The 16,860-nt window shown below is 42.0% G+C and overlaps 1 protein-coding gene across 2 annotated transcripts in view; it reads left to right on the top strand.

The window, feature by feature from the left end:
- khdrbs2 (KH domain containing, RNA binding, signal transduction associated 2) overlaps positions 1–16,860 on the top strand; it is a 61,592-nt gene that overhangs the window by 19,563 nt on the left and 25,169 nt on the right. For both annotated transcript variants that reach the window (XM_030106715.1, XM_030106714.1), the window contains exons 3-4: positions 5,331–5,447; positions 11,014–11,160. In XM_030106715.1, coding sequence (XP_029962575.1) covers positions 5,331–5,447; positions 11,014–11,160 — 264 coding nt within the window. The remainder of the gene's footprint in view (positions 1–5,330; positions 5,448–11,013; positions 11,161–16,860) is intronic.

Below are 16,860 nucleotides of genomic sequence, written 5' to 3'. Positions count from 1 at the left end.
GAGATGTCGGTGTCCCATAGAAAGGTCTGTCATGTGGAAAGGTGTTGCGCTCAGATAAGTTGTGAATACAGTAGAGGGAGTACAGAGTGTGAATTAAAATTAAGGACGTGTTTGATAACATCACAGCTCCACTTTGGGAACATACGGTGTCGATGTGTGTGTGATGACTTTGTCTGCTACAATGCTGCCGGTGAGATATGATATAGATGAAATGTTTCTCCGTGTTGTAGCTCTGTGTCTATTTAAAACATTTTTAGTACATTCTCGAAGTCCAATCTGGACCAATTGCCTTGATTTTTTCGAGAGTGCTGTTGAATTACACTGTTTTCCCAAAGTAAAGTGCACATCTGAAGTGAATGAGCTGCGTAGAGCTGGAGATTGTCACAGCAAATCATTACTAATGCTGAAAAAGCTACAAGCGGAGCCAGAAAAATACAGGTACAGCTCTGGATGTACTGGTGGTTAGCACAAGATGCAGGTTCATGTGGAGTTTTGCAAGTTCTCCCTGTGTGTGGATTCTCCAGTTTCCTCTCACAGTCCAGAAACATTAACTGGTGGCCCTAAAGAGCCTGTCATTGCGAATATTTGCGCGTGTGGTTTGTGTCTGCATGTTTGTCCTGGCGACCCTGTCTTCACTCTTTTTTTTTTCCGCTGGGATTAACTCCAGCACCCTGCAAAAGCCAAATTGGATGAAGCAGTATATAAGATGGATGAAGTGCTTGCTGTTTGGATGAGACAATGCTTTGGAAGGGCAGAAACACAGTTTAATTGATGAATGATAGCTTGACTGGTCTCTTATGATTTAGAATTTCCAAAACAGTGAAAGTGGGGTTATTTATTGAATATTTGTCCTCTAATTGTCCTGCATGTAGATGTGGATTTCAGACACGGCATGCAGACCCTCCTTTTTGTCTCCACTTATTTCTGTTGCATTCCGAGCAGGATTTGTAAAGTTCTGCCTCCGTTTGTTGAGAAAGTAGTAGGAAATAAATGCAAAGTATGTGCATTTCTCATTTTGAAGCCGTGGCTTGTTAGAGACTTTGCAGAAGAGAGCTCATGTTGAATGAACTGATTTGTCCGTGTTCTAACAGGATAGCTTTGTAGCTGCTGCTCCGATAGCAAAACTGTCTTGTCTCAAACAGGTTCAAGGTCTTAAGCAGCTTTTGCGAGCTTTGCTTCACTTTGGCTCCGCTCGCTGCTGCATGCTTTGGCTCAGGCTTCTTCGTCACCTGCTGGAATTTACAAGATTTGTTTTGTTTACAGACCAGGATTTACATGTTGATGGGAAATGTCACATTTCCATGGCTTTCGGTGTTCACAGTGTGTGCATGACGACAGCAAGGTCACCTCTTGTGAATTAAAACTCAACATTTAATCTATTTTTTGGGTTTGATTATGTAATTACTTTGCACATGGTGTTCAGTATAATCCCGTGTTCAATACTACACATCATGTGCACATTTTGATGCGTTGTTTTTTCATTTTTTTTTTTGATCTTCATAATTGTTTTCTTCAGAGACAACATCTGCTACTGAGATAAATGGTTGTAGAGCCGCGCTTTAGTATCTAATGCCAGTGATTAGCATTAACATTGACAGACAGCCTCTCTTCAAACACTCCAATGATTTGGAAGCTTTCCTGAAAAGCTCACCAGGTGAGCGGTAAATCCTCCCCCTGTCACAGCCGCTTCTAACAGCCACTCGTCTGCTTTCTTTAATGTCTGGGGAGCCGATGGGACACGCTCACAACCCAGTCATCCCTGGCTGTCATTAAAGCATAAACCTCTACCTGAGGCTTTAATCCTCCTATCAGACAGGACCTGGACTTCCCCAATAGCACAGCTCGCTAACCTGGCAGTAAGTGCCTCAGGACATCTGCAGAGCTTGGATGACCCCGGTGCACTGCATAAAAGGGCGGCAGGTTTTCCCAAATGAAAGCTGAAAAAGTTGTTATGAGATATGCAACGCTACAGTGCCTTGACAAGTCGCAAAATGTCAGTATTCCCGCGCTTCCCAAGAAACTGAGCTTGTCGTGGGGCCTGGAAACATGTAACGTTGGCTCAGAAAGTCCAGAAAGTCATTCTGTGGTTGCTTTGATTTTAATTTGTATGTATTTGTTAGCCAGTGTGCTCTTTGATGTACAAATTGTATTACTTCAAATTTAACAGCATGAAAAATGAGGCCATGAAAGTGTAGTGCATTTTCAAAGTATTATTATTTTTGAGTGAAGGGGAAATGTTTCTTTGTGCAGCGGTGACTCTCAGACAGGATAGCACTTTGTCTTCTCAAGAACTCAGCCTTGTAAGGAACCTCACTCACACAGCGCTGCATTAAAAAAAAAAAAAAAAAGCCATCCTGCAGCCAGCAGCTACATTCCTCGCAACAAACACATTATGAAGGTGTCCTTCTATAGACATCAGGGCCTGCGGTGTTTTACATAAGTTACATATGGTCAGACATGAATTAACAAAGTCCACATGAATATTAACAACGTCATGCTTAGTGGGGCTGTGGTTATTAAAGGATTAGTGACTGTGATTTGAATATTTTCACCATTAAGCCCCTTGAAAGTACTGCTGACTGTATTATCCATCCTTCCATCCATGGAGAACATGCAAACTCCACAGGGTTCAACCAGGGTGTCTCTTGCTGTGAGGTGAGAGTTTGTCATCAGAAATGATGCCACTCTGGATGATAAATGCAAGAGAAGCACGACTAACGCCAACTGTGTGTTTCAGCCTCTGTGGCTTCCAGGTTTTAAACATTGTGAATCCTCCCTGACTCTGTGCTTCTGTTGTGGAAAACACATTTTTATGCACTGATTTACATGTCTTTATGGAAACAAGAAATCTCATATTAAGTGGCAGTCACAGCCAAAGCCAGTTTTTAAACATAGCAAGCGCACAGCCTCCATGAATAACTGAAAGTAAGGTTTTTTTTTTTCTCTCTCTTAAAGATTTCAATAACTTTTGTTGGTGCCTCGGTCTGTAAATAATTTACTGGTGACTTTCAGTCTGTCACTTCGAGAAGATAAATGTAAATCACAGACTCTGTCTGCTTTGTCCTTAGATAGCTCAGCATGCAGCAGCTTTAGAAGCGTTCTCCACCGGTTTACCGACACGCTGCTGTCGCACCGCTGGACTCGGTGACGGACAGTTTAAAAAAGGACAGTGACACCACTTGAGGCAGCTTGTCACACTTCACACAGCTCCCTCAGGAGCCACAGAAGGTGCTTTTCCCTCATATTCGCAGCAGTATCGTAGACCTGTAAACAGACTTTAACGTGTGAAATCAGCAGGCCTGACCTTGGAGAAGAGCCGCGTGAGGAGGCTGAGAAGCACATTCATCGGTTTGTACACATAGAACAACAGAAACAAACATGATACGTTCATGGAGAATTGTGTTCAGTTGTTGGGTTTTGTCATCATGCGACCTACAGTATTGAACGGGGATTTTCAGTTTGCTGGCGTTTGCATCAAGTTGCAGGGCACTAAGCTCTCAAGGCCACTGCAGATTTCTTTTCTTTTTCTTTCTTACTTTAAATCTTTACTATAAATTCATGATTATCTTGTTGAAAGTGAGGTCTTTGTGGAAGCTGCCTTGCTCAGCTGCATTGTCAGGTTTGCGGCTTCCCGCCGGCGCAGCATGACTCAACCTTAACCTCCCGCTTCACCCTTTGTTGACTTATAGCGTACAAAATGGAAAACTTCGTATGAAAGTCACTTAGAATTAACTTGGATATGGATGTGTCAGACTTGAATTTTAAATAAAAGCTCTTTCATTTAGCGTTGAGGATACAGAAAAAAAAAAAAAAAACCCCACACGGATTGAAACATTGCGTATCGGTTCAGAAATTGTTACATCCACAACACTCTTCCTCCTAATATCTGCATAGTCGTCAGTGTTGACACTGTAGGGGGTACATAGCATCATTTCAAACCTCATTTAACACTGAACTATACCCCTTTCTGAAGCCCAAATTGCTCACCGTGGAGCGGCGGAGTGGCTCCAGACATTCATTAGCTTAATGAAAACAGGCCACTCTTCTTCTACCGCCCAGCGAGCGCGTTCTCGACGTAGCTGCAGCCACCATCTGCTCCGGCGCTCCCTGCCAGCTATGGGATAGTCCTGTCAAGGCAGCTCCTGTGAAGAAAGGCATCCACAGAGGTGCCTTAATCATTCAGATCAGAGGACAGGCAAGGACAGGAGGGATGCAGAGGGTTTCACTTTCCCTTCCCCCCCCCCCCCTCCCCACAGTTTCATCTCTGCATCCCCGGGCGCCTCTCTATCCTGGATGTAGCGTTCACTCATGATGTTAATGATGTTCATGAAATCGGCTGAGTGTGCAGTTGTTGGAGTTGAGTTGCAGCAGCCGCACACAGCTGGCCGGGAAAGTTATTAGCTGTTCAGTCGCAGTGGGAGAGGCCGCTTCAGTGAAAAGGTTAATATCATTTTAGGGTTGGCCGGAGTGTGTGTAGTGGTGGGCGGCTGACCACCTGTTCAGCTCAGGAGGTGGTCTCTCACGATCACATTTGGAAGCTAAAGCCTTCAATGAAAATTAAAAAAAAAAACAAAAAACAAAAAAACAGTTATGGTCTCATCATCTTCTCATCTGTTTTTTTTTTAGAAACTACTCATTTGACCACAGTTGGGTTCTCTAAGTTTGACCTCTCGGATCAATCACCACTAATCTCAGCAGTGTTGTGCCAGCAACAATCCACAGCAGCCTCTCTCAATACGAACACTAGCTGGTGCACAGTGAGAGGGAAATGATAGTCAGAGGCCCGCGGCTTGAATCTGATAGTTTGTCATCTGGATAGTATTACTTAATTTCCCACTGGGAAGAAACTCATTATTTCTGACTTTATCTCAGAGCTGACCTCTGGAACAGTTTCAGGAACATTATTGGTTTGAGTCCACGATCCCTTCTTTTAGCATAACACTTATGACCCTAAAAGTGTCTGAGATACAGGATGGGCACGAGCGCACATCGACACATTTGTTCTTTTGGACAACCCAGGAGATCCACACACACATTTAATGTGCTCTTTACAAAGTGCAATTATATTGATTTATCAGACTTCATTACAGCTTCTTCTCACATGATGAATGAAAGGTAAATGGAATATGAGATTTTATTGATAATAGATGATTCATGAGAAGCAAGCAGCTCTTATTTTTAACCTTTTCTGCTGCAAAAAGATGCAATGCTTTTTGCATACAGACATTACTTCAGAGAAACATTTGTCCTCAAGCAAAGATAGAGAATTATTCCTTACATATGTGGAACTGTTGATAAGATATGTTCTCTTTCTCCCTCCTGTGTCACAGTTTAATTTTGTCGGGAAGCTGCTGGGGCCACGGGGAAATTCTATGAAGCGATTACAAGAAGAGACAGGAGTGAAGATGTCCATCCTTGGAAAAGGCTCCATGAGGGATAAAGGCAAGGTGAGGCACATATTGATTTGTCTGTTTGAAATATGGCTGTTTGGCTGGTCAAAGAGAAACAGCGCTCTTCAGATTCTGCCAAAGCACAGCGGAATATTTCAACAGACACCATCTCAGCAATAACTGAGATGAATTACACCCCTAACAGAATTAATAGCTTTCACTTGACAAACATATGTAGCCGAAAATTGGAATGTTTTTTTTCTCTTTGTTGTTTAATAGCACATTCTGTAAAAGTCAATTATGAATGCAAAGTAATGAATCTTTTTGCCAAAGTCATTTATCCTGCTGACTTGTGGTCCCCTGGAGCCGAACGTATCCGAGCATGCACACAGACAGCCTGCTGGATCTGGTATTCACACTCATAACAGGTCTCAGTGTGCTACTATAGAGTTACACTGCTATTATTACCGTAGCCTCTGATTCAGACAGCTTGACATGACAAAAGACTCGCTCTCTTACCACCTCTTTCCTGAAACTGGAGCTGCATTTCAATACATCAAGAGCATGTCCAGGGTAAAATAATGGAGTGGCTGTTTCAATGACTTCAAAGTGGCTGCAATCAATATTTTTACCTCCAAAAGTATAAAATGACAAAGCGACACTGTGGAAGAGTTCGCTTTTAATATGGATGAACTTACAGAGGATTATCGTGAAAATGTGCATCCGTCTTCACCTTTTGAGAGGGTGTTCCAGTGGGTTTTGAGAGAAAATCATGATAAAATCAATTATCTCATATAACCCTTTTTTTTTCTTTTTTTTTAAGAAATTAATTCATAGAGACTTCAAATTTAAATGTTAAAATGATCTTTAGTGCCAAATCTTTTTAAACTCATCAAGACCAAAGAGCAGGCAGCCACCGGAGGAGCATGTGAGCCATAATAAGGCATTTGGCAGAAGAGATAAGACCTCATCGCGACCAAAGACCAGGCGGAAAAACAGAGAGAATATTGGGTTTATCTGGTGGCCAGATAACACCTCTCCAAATAAAAGATCTGAAATGTAGCTGGCGAGTCTAATCCAGAGTTCACCGCGTCTTTCATCGGCTCCCAGGTGGCCAGAAATGCTTTGGTACATCTTTATACATGCTAGTGTGCGATCATCCGTGCATATTAAATACAGTCTGTTTTATTTCTCTTTGACGAGACAACATTGACCGTCAGACGCATCAGAGAGACCTGCTTGTTCAACTTTTACAAGGTCCACACGAGGGCCAGCGTGGCGGCATTGTGGGTTATAGAAATCGTGCCTCACATATTTCTAAAGGACGGGAGTCTCAGGGTAATAGCTGACTCTTAATTACCTGCATGTGTGATTCAGTGTGTGTGTGTGTGTGTGTGTGTGTGTGTGTGTGTGTGTGTGTGTGTGTGTGTGTGTGTGTGTGTGTGTGTGTGTGTGTGTGTGTGTGTGTGTGTGTTTTCTCATGGGAAAGGGCAGTTTCACTGTTGTTGCGCGATGGGCGCAGCTGGCCAAACACACCCTGCAGGTTCCAAATCAGTGTGAATAAGAAAGATACGGAGTCTACAAAAGATGCTTTTTTACTCCAGCAGATTAAAGTGTGACATATGGGCAGAGTTGTTGTTCCTGATGAAGAAAGCAGAGAGTTGGGTCTTTTTGTTTTTTTGTATGATACAAGCGCGAAGGCAGTGTTCTATAACTGACACGTACTTTCAGCTCAAGCCAACACACCTGCTCACTTTTCCCAGGCCAATGCAAACTTGCTTTTGAGGATGAAATGACTCTCCCTACACATGTTAAGAAAAAATGTGTTTGCAGTGTTTTATGAATGGACACTTGCACGCACACACACACACACACACACACACACACACCTTACCTTTGTGACCGTTGGCTGGAAGAAGAGCAGAGTTGGATGATGCAGACAAACTCTTTGACGATTGTTTCTTTCAGAGAAATCTGCTAATGCAAGATGTATTGTAAGCCCTGAAGCAGAAACTGGCTGTCATTGCTTTAGGTCTGTCAAAAAAATACTTATTTAAAAACAGATGCTCCTCAGAACATATTGTACATGGTGACATGCAAATGCCATAAAAACAGAATCAATCAGAAATGGAAAAATTAAGACTGAAATTTCAACAGATGGTCACATTTCCTTGATTGCACCTTTCTGCTTTTTTCTCTGTCAGTGCATTTATATTTTTTACACTCCTGCAATATTTTGCAATATGTTGTGGCCTCCTGTTGTCTTTAATCTTTTTGTAGATTTCTCTGTGTATAATATGCAGTTTTAATGTTTTAGATCAATGAAAAGACATAAATAAGATTAACAATCTTTAAATAACAGTACTTGATTTTTGATTAGTAACAAATACTAGCTACACAGATTTCCTCTCAGACCTAACTGAGTAATTTAGACAGCAGTAGAGAATGCTGAGATGTTTCGTACCATGAAGTATGCGGACGTGCTTTGGCCAGAGCCGGAGTTCATTTGAAAGTTTGGCTCGCTGCCACTAATCCATTGAGTTTACTCATGTGGTGCAATAGCGTGTCTTTGGTGTGTTAAATTAGAGGCACTAAAATATTATTAACAGTCAAACTGTGAGTAACATAACGGTTTATTTACCTGAATGCAGTGCTTGTTTACGATGCCGCTTTAAACAGGGCATTAGGGATCATTATTCTATCGGTGTGTATCAGTGCAAATCAGTATCACTAACATGGAAATTCTCTGTGGGAGACACGCTGCATTCAGCCGGCGCAGAGGGACAATAATAAACTCTTAACGGTCCGGTCTTACCATTGATGGCTAGGTAATGAATGATCCGATTAGTGTTGGCCTTTTTTTTTTGTTTTTTTTTTCCGTGTGTCGTATTGATTTTATGTGCGGGCCGAGCCGGTCTGAAGGATTTCGTGATGAGGCCGGCTCCCCGGGGTCACGACTGGACGGCTGGCTGCCGTTCAGGGCAGCTGGCCGCAAGACGGTGTTAAACAGGCACGGCCAAAATCCCGTTACATGCGAAAGCACGTTGCCATTTCTGCTGCCTCATCTAGCCCTTCAGTTTTGGCGCATCAGTGAAGCTCTGAGAGTAACCTTTGAGGCTCAGAAAGTTTGCATCACAGCGGCTTATTCCCTCATATATCCCTCACAGACGCTCAAACTGGTGTCTGTGCTGCTTTCTTGTCTGAAACGCTTTCTCGTGCATTCCTGCAGTGGACGCAGTCATCTGGTCAGTCCAGTCTGATCTCCGAACAGATGAGTTCAGTGACGGCAAACGCGCAGGCTGAAATCTCAGGAGCAGTTTTTAATTAAAGAAGACGTCTCCCCGAGGGGAGGGACAGGCAGTGAAATGCAAGGACAAAAACTTTAACTTCATAGATTGGTTGATAGGCAAAAATGCATCGGCGGCAGTAACTTCCTTTAATAGCCGCCATCAAGGTGTCCTTGAGCAAAATACTTGAAAACTATGGCAGTGTGGGAGAAATTAATAAAAAAAAAGCAAAGTTTCTTAGTCAAGTTTCTTTATTCTGGCATGATTCAGCGGTGTTTGTAACTGCTTGTCTGAACTGGACAAAACATTTCCACTCTGCGTCTCACAGCATTTCTGATAGTATCCAGTGTGCAACTTCAATTTTGTGATTCACCTGGCTCCATTTGTTCTGGATCCCACAGGCTGTATACTAAATAAATCAAACAAATCTTTGAAGCCTCAGGTAGAGAGTCCCTCTGGGCTTGGGCTGCCACTGTAAGACAATTGCTTTTTTCTTGTCATAAGACTTGGGAATAGTTAACTATTTGGACTAAAAACTTTTATTTACTTCAGTGCCTTATGCGAACTCAAAGAATTGTGTCCAAATTAAACATCTGCTTCTTGCATTGGTATTTTATTCTTTCTTTCTTTCCTTGCGCCTTTTTGCTATCTCTCCAGTGAGGGTTTTGTTTTTAGGACTGGATGTTTGCTTTCATTTCATGGCTGAAGCACTCGTGTTTGTTTAGCTCTGATAATGTTCTCAACAAAATGTTGATATCGAGCAAATGAATAAATAAGCAATTTGCATGGATTTGGGGGGATTTCGAAGGCGGTCTTTATTTTGTCTGCCCACTCGGCACACCTGTTCCTAATCTGCTGATCAGCCTGCTGCCTTGTTCCGTATTGTTGACATTCGTCTCTGCCGCCCATTCCGGCGACTCTGACTGCTTGTTTAAGCCCTACAGACTTTTCTGTGTCCTTGTGTGATGCCAGACTTGGACTCAACTTTTCTGCTTTTTCCTCGGTTTCTCTTTAATGGAACGACTTTGTCATTTTCTTTTCACGAGGGTTGTAGAAGTCTGTCTGTTTGAGTGTTTCGGTGAGCCTGATTTAGAAGAGGAGACTGTGGAGAGGCCTTCACCACTTCAACACATCACACAGTACAATTTATAGTACATCAGGAGAAACACTCACCACATAACATTTTCTGGATCTTCGTGTCATCTACACATCAAAATCTCCTTTTCCTCATTATTTTTTGCCTGGCGTTCTGTCAAACGCAGACCCCAGGGGGCCACATGGAATTCCAATGGGAGTCTGGTCAGTTTTGGTCCCTGCAGAAATGTTTTAACGACTTGGACTCTTCGATTGAAATTCAGTACAAACGGTTCCTGGAGTGAAGAGTCCTGCTGACCTGAACTTATTAATTTCCAAACATCTACTCAGTTAGGAACGTTCCTGCAGCCTCGGCTTGTTAATATTAACAAATGTAACTACAGAACGACAGCATGCGTCTAAACAATGCTGATTAGTGCTGAAATATACAAGCATCATATTGCATAAACCCATTTCTTTTCTTCTGAGAGTGTGATCACATTCAGTAAAGAGATATCATCAGATCTCTCTGAATTTATAAATACAGGCGTAGATGTCTCCCACTTGAAAAAGTGAGCATGTCAACAAACGATCAAGAATGCTCCGCAGCCAGCGTTCACTCATAACCTTACGAATAAAAGTGATTCAGCTCATTTTAAAGCAACCACATAGTGTTTGGCTGCATCTCATTTAATTTGTGAATAATAAAAAGCACATCAAAAAAAGCATCCTCGGCTCGAGGAATAAAAATATTTGTGTGAATGTAGGATATCCGGATTGAAAATAGACAGCTTTTTTTTTCCCCCCATTTTCCTTTTTCGACAAAATGAGTGCAACACTAATCTCATTCATTATAAGTGTGCGCTCCGAGCAAATAAAAAAAAAAAAGAAATAAAAAGGTAACTTGACCTATTTTGATTTTTCCTGATGTGTTTATCTCCCAGGGTTCATGTAAGTTAACAGATCGATCCGGATATGAAGGAAAGGTGATGTTTACTTCATAAAAATAAATTGGCTCGGATTAACTGGGTCGCTACACTTTTTACCTGCATCGAGAAAACTTCCCTCCACATGAACGTTTAATCAGTGCCCTCATTGACACGTCACTGAGCATTAAGCGTTAATCACTGCATTGTGATCCAAACAAGCTTGCATTGTGCTGTTGATTGCGATTGGCATAATGTAGTAATATTAAACATTCATACCATCCATTTGAATTTGGGGTTCTCTTTCATGAACGAAAACCTGTCTTACTTTCACAGGAGGAAGAATTACGGAACAGCGGGGAAGCCAAATACGCCCATCTGAATAACGATCTCCATGTTTTAATTGAAGTCTTTGCTCCACCTGGAGAAGCCTATTCCCGCATGAGTCACGCCTTGGAGGAGATTAAAAAATTCCTTGTTCCAGTAAGTTTAATATCTAACCTCATTTTTCCTCCCCCTAATTTTTATTCAATTTTTTTTTTTATTCCTGCGCTATGTACACCAGTGCTGACTGGATCGTTTCTCCGCCAGAATTATTACCACAAAGCAAAGGTTTTGTGGGTCCACAGCATCCAGCGTGTGTTTGCATAAGAGGAAGACAGAAGCATGAAGTTTCTCTCTGCTGCTCTGCGCCCCATGCCCCTCTCTTACAAATGAAAAATAATGTATTCAACAATTAAAGAGCAGTATGGAACAACTCGCAAGACTTCAGCAACTTATAGCCTGAAGAAGTTAGCAATAATTAATGTGCATGTTGTGTGCTCTCGCTGAGTCGAAGCCGTAAATATTAATCAAGCTTGGGAAATGTGACAAGCCTAATAGAGGAGTCATGCAGCATGAGTCTGCTTCATGATCTTGATGCTTCTTCTTTTACTGAGACAATGTTCATGTGAGGATCTCTGCTCACTGAAACAGGACAACAGTCCCAACAATATGCATGTTAACTTAGTGGGTAACTTTAATCTGCCTGTATGACAGTTTGACTGTGAGTGACTGTGGTCGTCCCAAAGGTGAACAGAAACCTTCACCCATATTGGCCAGTTTTCTTAAAAGTGTGCTGAATTCCAAGCTTTAAATTGGTTTGCGCATGTTTTGATAGTGATCAGCTAAGAACGATAGCATGAGTGTTATCACCTACAAACCAGATCAATCCAATTAGGGTTTCATATTAATCGTGATGGAGCAGTTACTGAATGCTACAGCAAATAAATCTGAATTTGGGAAAAACCAATATGGGAGAAAATCAGTTAATAGAAGAGCAAGAGAAGTGATTCAGAAACAAGAGCAAGAGCCAAAAAGTGGTACAACACAGAACCTATCGCATGAGAAAGTATGCAAATAAAAAGATGAGGAAATATTTAGCAGAATCTGGTACACATGCCTAATAACCCATATTCCTGAATAAAAACACATTTGTTTGTATATGTGCTAGTGTAGTTGGTCAAAGTAGTTTGAAGGCTGGAAGACAAATGGAGCAAAACGACAGATGTGTCACAGAAAGTTCACACGTGCTTCTGCTGTTTAAACCCTATTGTTTACTGCACCATTTGTCAAGAGAAACTTAAACAATGAAAAACAAGTTTGGACAACTCAGCTAATTGCAGCACAGGATGACAATGATGATTATTATCTACGATTGTACATGAGTCAGATTAAATGTTTGAAAATGCTCTTTCAAAGTACAAGCAGCCAATTATACTGAGTCTTGTAATTTCTTACTTTGCCTCTGACTCCCACTGCTTTCCATGAACAGTTGCTTAAAATCCAGTTGTGATTTCTGCTATACTGTACTGCAGTCAGCGGGCTCACATGATGGAATATTATTTGTACAGTCTTGCCTACATCAAGCAGATTAGTGTAAACGGAGCACTACAGTATGTTTCCTTTTTTGTTCTTTTTTTTTTTTTTTTTGAGGGAGGAGGGCAAACTTTATTACTTTTTGATGCTTGTCAGAGAATATAAATACACTGCAGGCAGAGCCGCGGCTCATGCTTTAATGCAGCAGCTCAAGAAAAGATGAGGTATTGTACTCGAAATGAATCTTATAGAATAACAGCCACATTTTCTTATTAGAGAACAGGCGGCTTCAGCTGTAAAACATTTCCCATTAAACGTCTGCGCTGCCTTCAATGCACACAGGCAGCTCAACCTCGACAACAGTTTAAGTCTTTTGTGGCGGCGTGCCGGCAGAACTAATGACGCAGGGTAACGAGGAGGGAACCCATTCAATAATATTTTATAAAGTAACAAAAGGACTGAAAAATCATTACAGTGGGTGAGAATGCACTGGTATGGAGCTTCCAAAAGCAGGCGGTTGCAGGTGCATAGGAACAATAAAAGCCTTCGTTGCTGATTCATTATTATCAAAGTGAATGCAAACAAAAAGACTTAGTGTGGAATATTAAGAAAGTAAAGTTGTCGCTCCTGCTTTAAAGGACATTTGCATTATTTTTTTTCTCCTTTAGTGTGAACTGAAGACCAGGCCGTGTAGTTTATATCGCACCGCTTCTGCACCCGCCTCTGGGATCTTATGGATTTGCAAATAAACTGCAGATAATGTAACACAACAGGCATCTGTCAGTATCCATGGTGACAGATGTTTCCTGCCTCTGGTGAGCAGTGGCAGAGGCATCCTGCTGTTTACATTTCCTTCGGCTTCTCTTCTGTGTGACTGCACCACGCTTTAACAACTGCGTTAATGCCGAAGTTAAAGTTGTGTTGTCAGACTTTGGCAGCGTGTGACGCAACAACCACTCGACGACAGCAACGTCCCTGAGTCTCCACTTCAGCGTTATGGATCGGCTTGAATGCTGGGTAATATTGGCGTGACAAAATCAATATCTGCTCCAAATCAATCATGTTTCGCACTTTTCTGAGCAAAACTGACAATCCTATAGGAGGCCATATACATTCAACCTTAATTTCAATGTTCAAGACATTTTTTTGATGCCTGGTTCAACATATAAAAAAGGCAAAAAGATTCTGAATTTATGTTCGTGTTTGAGGATTCCTACCGCTGCTCCGGCGGTCAGTCTACCCCCTCTGGTGTGACATTATGCTTCAGAAACTAAACCAGAGTCAATAGGATGCAGCAGACAGAGGCACAGGGTTGTGTAGCCGTCTCCCACAGTGGCGTGCGTGCGCCTGCGACGTTCTCTGCGGGTCGCAGCTGAAAGCCGGAGCATGTGCCAGAGCGTTTGAGCCAAATGAGGGACTTGTGTATCATTCATTTTCATCCCGCTCGCTCCTCTTTTTCTGCATCTACCTTTTTTGCACAAGCACTCAAATGTCTCCTTCAACAGAGAGGGAAAAAAAAAAACCTAAACGTGCATCACCCCCACGATGTCTGAAAATGAATGTCTTACCTCTGTAATTTAGCAAAACCTTCCTTTCACTTTGCTCCCACAGAGCTCACACATACAAAAAAGAGAAAAATAAGAATCTACATTTTGTGCATCTCGCACAAAAAAGCCGTCTGCCATGATTTGCAGACATTTCCTCCCCATTTCAAATATCCTTCATGCAAATGTTCTTTATGGAGTGCAGTTTTCCAAACAGTGACTTTTATCGGCAGCCGAAACAGTTTGAAGGGGAAAAGCTTAACAGGAAGCGAGATGTGACTTCAAAAAAAAACAAGCCCCGTCAGCTCGGAATTATGCAAGAAAACGAAACAAAGGACAAGCCGAACCTAATCAGCGTGCTAATGTGGCTTCAGACGGCGAGCGCGAGGCAGTGAAGGACAGGTGATCCTGCTCTCAGCTGGAGGAGCTTTTGGCCTTCATCAGAGGCCAAACTGCAGCGGGAGCGTTTTGGCACGCGGACGCTGACACTGACACAGATGCTTGAACAAGATATGTGGCAGTAATTTGTTTTCTGCATAAAGTCAAATGTGAAGTCAATAAAAAAAAAAAAGAAAAATTAGCCCTCAGAAACAAAGTCAGGTGAACTCAGTTTGACTTTCAGTGCTATTCATTTGATGCCAGAGACAGTTCCCCCACCAATCGCTGGGCCTGTGTCCCACTGTTATTATGGAATTAAGAATTTAATTAAAAATACTGCCGCTGCTTCACATTACTTGTGATGCATTTGCAAGCCTAAATAAACCTGAGCTTACCTTTGTAAGAAACAGAATGCAAGCTGATTTTTCCTTAACGGTTTCATAAATCTCCTGCAGCAGTTAACACAAATTTGGCATAAATGCCAAAAACTCCACCCCATGGTGGGACTGTGTGCGGTTAAAATGACCGGATTTTAATGACTGATGAACCCGAACTGACCGAAATGTTTGTGCATCACCGACTAACTTCTAACTGACTGAGATCGTTTCAGCTGAAACCACTGACTCACTGTGAAGGCATCTTCATTAAGACAGTCAATTAGAAGCCCAGGTTGAGGCTTATTTTGCTTTTACTGTGCTTTTCAAAGAACTGAATGACGACTGTACTGTGGTACAAATTTTCAGTAGCTTGAGGAAGACTCCTAAAAAGCGATTAGTGATCAGACAAAAGTGTCGAGGTAATAAAAGAGTCTGCGATATTATCTCTCCCATAAATCCAGACTGTGCAGGGATTTCTAACAGAGCGGAATAGATTTTTTTTTTTCTCCTCCCCCCGATGCAATTAATGTTGAGTTACCACTCGTTTGATCTGCATTTTTAAAACGCTTCAATTGTAGATTTGATTCTCGTAGAGCACTCGATACGTGCCTAAGAGCTAATTCAACGTGTGAAAAGAACATCACACTGTGATGCCGTGGCCGTCCTGCAGGGAAAACATGACAAATGTTTGAATTTTCTTTCATTCACCTCGTAGAAGATTATGTGTTTAGATAGATTGATGGATTTCATATGAGTTACTTCCGTCAGATGTCTTTATACTGCACTGCATGCTGCTTCTTATGAACTGGGACTTTATCTGGTGAAATTTGTTGGCTGGATGAAATAGTCATTGCGGCTTCTATGAATTACAAACAACCTTTTACCTCATTAATCACAGAAATCCAACAGCGACAGTTCATTTGATCAATGCTCGATCACCTCCCGGAAAGCTCGACTGACTTTATTGCCTCGGCTTAATTTTCAGTACAGACTGTGATCGAGATGACTCATGATAATTCTGACTTTTTTGGGGGGGTTTCAGTAGGAGATGACAGCAGAGTTACCCAGCATTCACGCTGCCGATTGATCTTTTATTGAATCCTTTTTCATAATTGTGAGGCACAATTCACTGAGCTTTTGATTTTTTTTTTTAACCGCCAAGGTGAAGCGTGACAAGACAAAGACAATGCTTTTGATAAGTAAGAAACAGTGCGGCCAGCATCCGAGATTTGTGTATAAAAGCAAGAGCGACTGGTACTCGAAGAGCTGACCTCCTAAAGGCTAACTTTAGCTCTGTGAAGGGCATCGTGTGTGTACAAGATCATGCATGGTCGGAATTAATCTCAGCAAGCAAACAGTCTGGCCCGAGAAGCCTCAGCATGGGGTTTATCTCTGTATACTCATGCTAACGCCTCTGTCAACAGGCAACTTTTACAAGCCCTGGCAGGTTTGTGGCGCTTTGGACGAGCTGCCAGCTTCCCAATTAAGAGCTCTGCCAGTCTTCCTCGAACCAGCAGGATGCTGCAGGCTTTATTAGTTCATTAATAAGAGCAGCGCGCGTGTGTGTGTGTGTGTGTGTGTGTGTGTGTGTGTGTGTGTGTGTGCCCCATGTCAAATCATTTCAAAGCCTACCATGAAGATTTTTTTCCCTTCATCTCCCTTAATTTTAATATTTAAAATGTGTTTGTCACATGTTTCCTGCATGTCTAAATGAAGAGCCATGGCGGCGTGACTTCCTCCGTTTCCTCCACTGTGCTTTTTTTTTTTCCACAGAAAATCACAATCTCTGCACTGTAATTGAATACATGTCTAAAGTACACCTGCAGAATCCCATTACTAGATGAAAATATTCAGCGCTCGCTGCAGATCATTGACATAATGGCCAGTGTGTTGTACTTCTACGAGCTGACAGTCAATCAGCCGAGATGACTCCCACGACGCCAGCGAAGGTCGGACAGTCTCTCGACGTGAAAAATGAGCGACTTTATCTATTTTGAGAGTTTCTGGATGAGCGTAAGCAGTGTTTG

This window comes from Salarias fasciatus, chromosome 13 (assembly GCF_902148845.1).
Source record: "Salarias fasciatus chromosome 13, fSalaFa1.1, whole genome shotgun sequence".
In the NCBI taxonomy this organism is placed as follows: Eukaryota; Metazoa; Chordata; class Actinopteri; order Blenniiformes; family Blenniidae; genus Salarias; species Salarias fasciatus.
The sequence above is the reverse complement of the archived record's forward strand: the minus strand, read 5'-3'. Positions and strand labels throughout refer to the sequence as shown.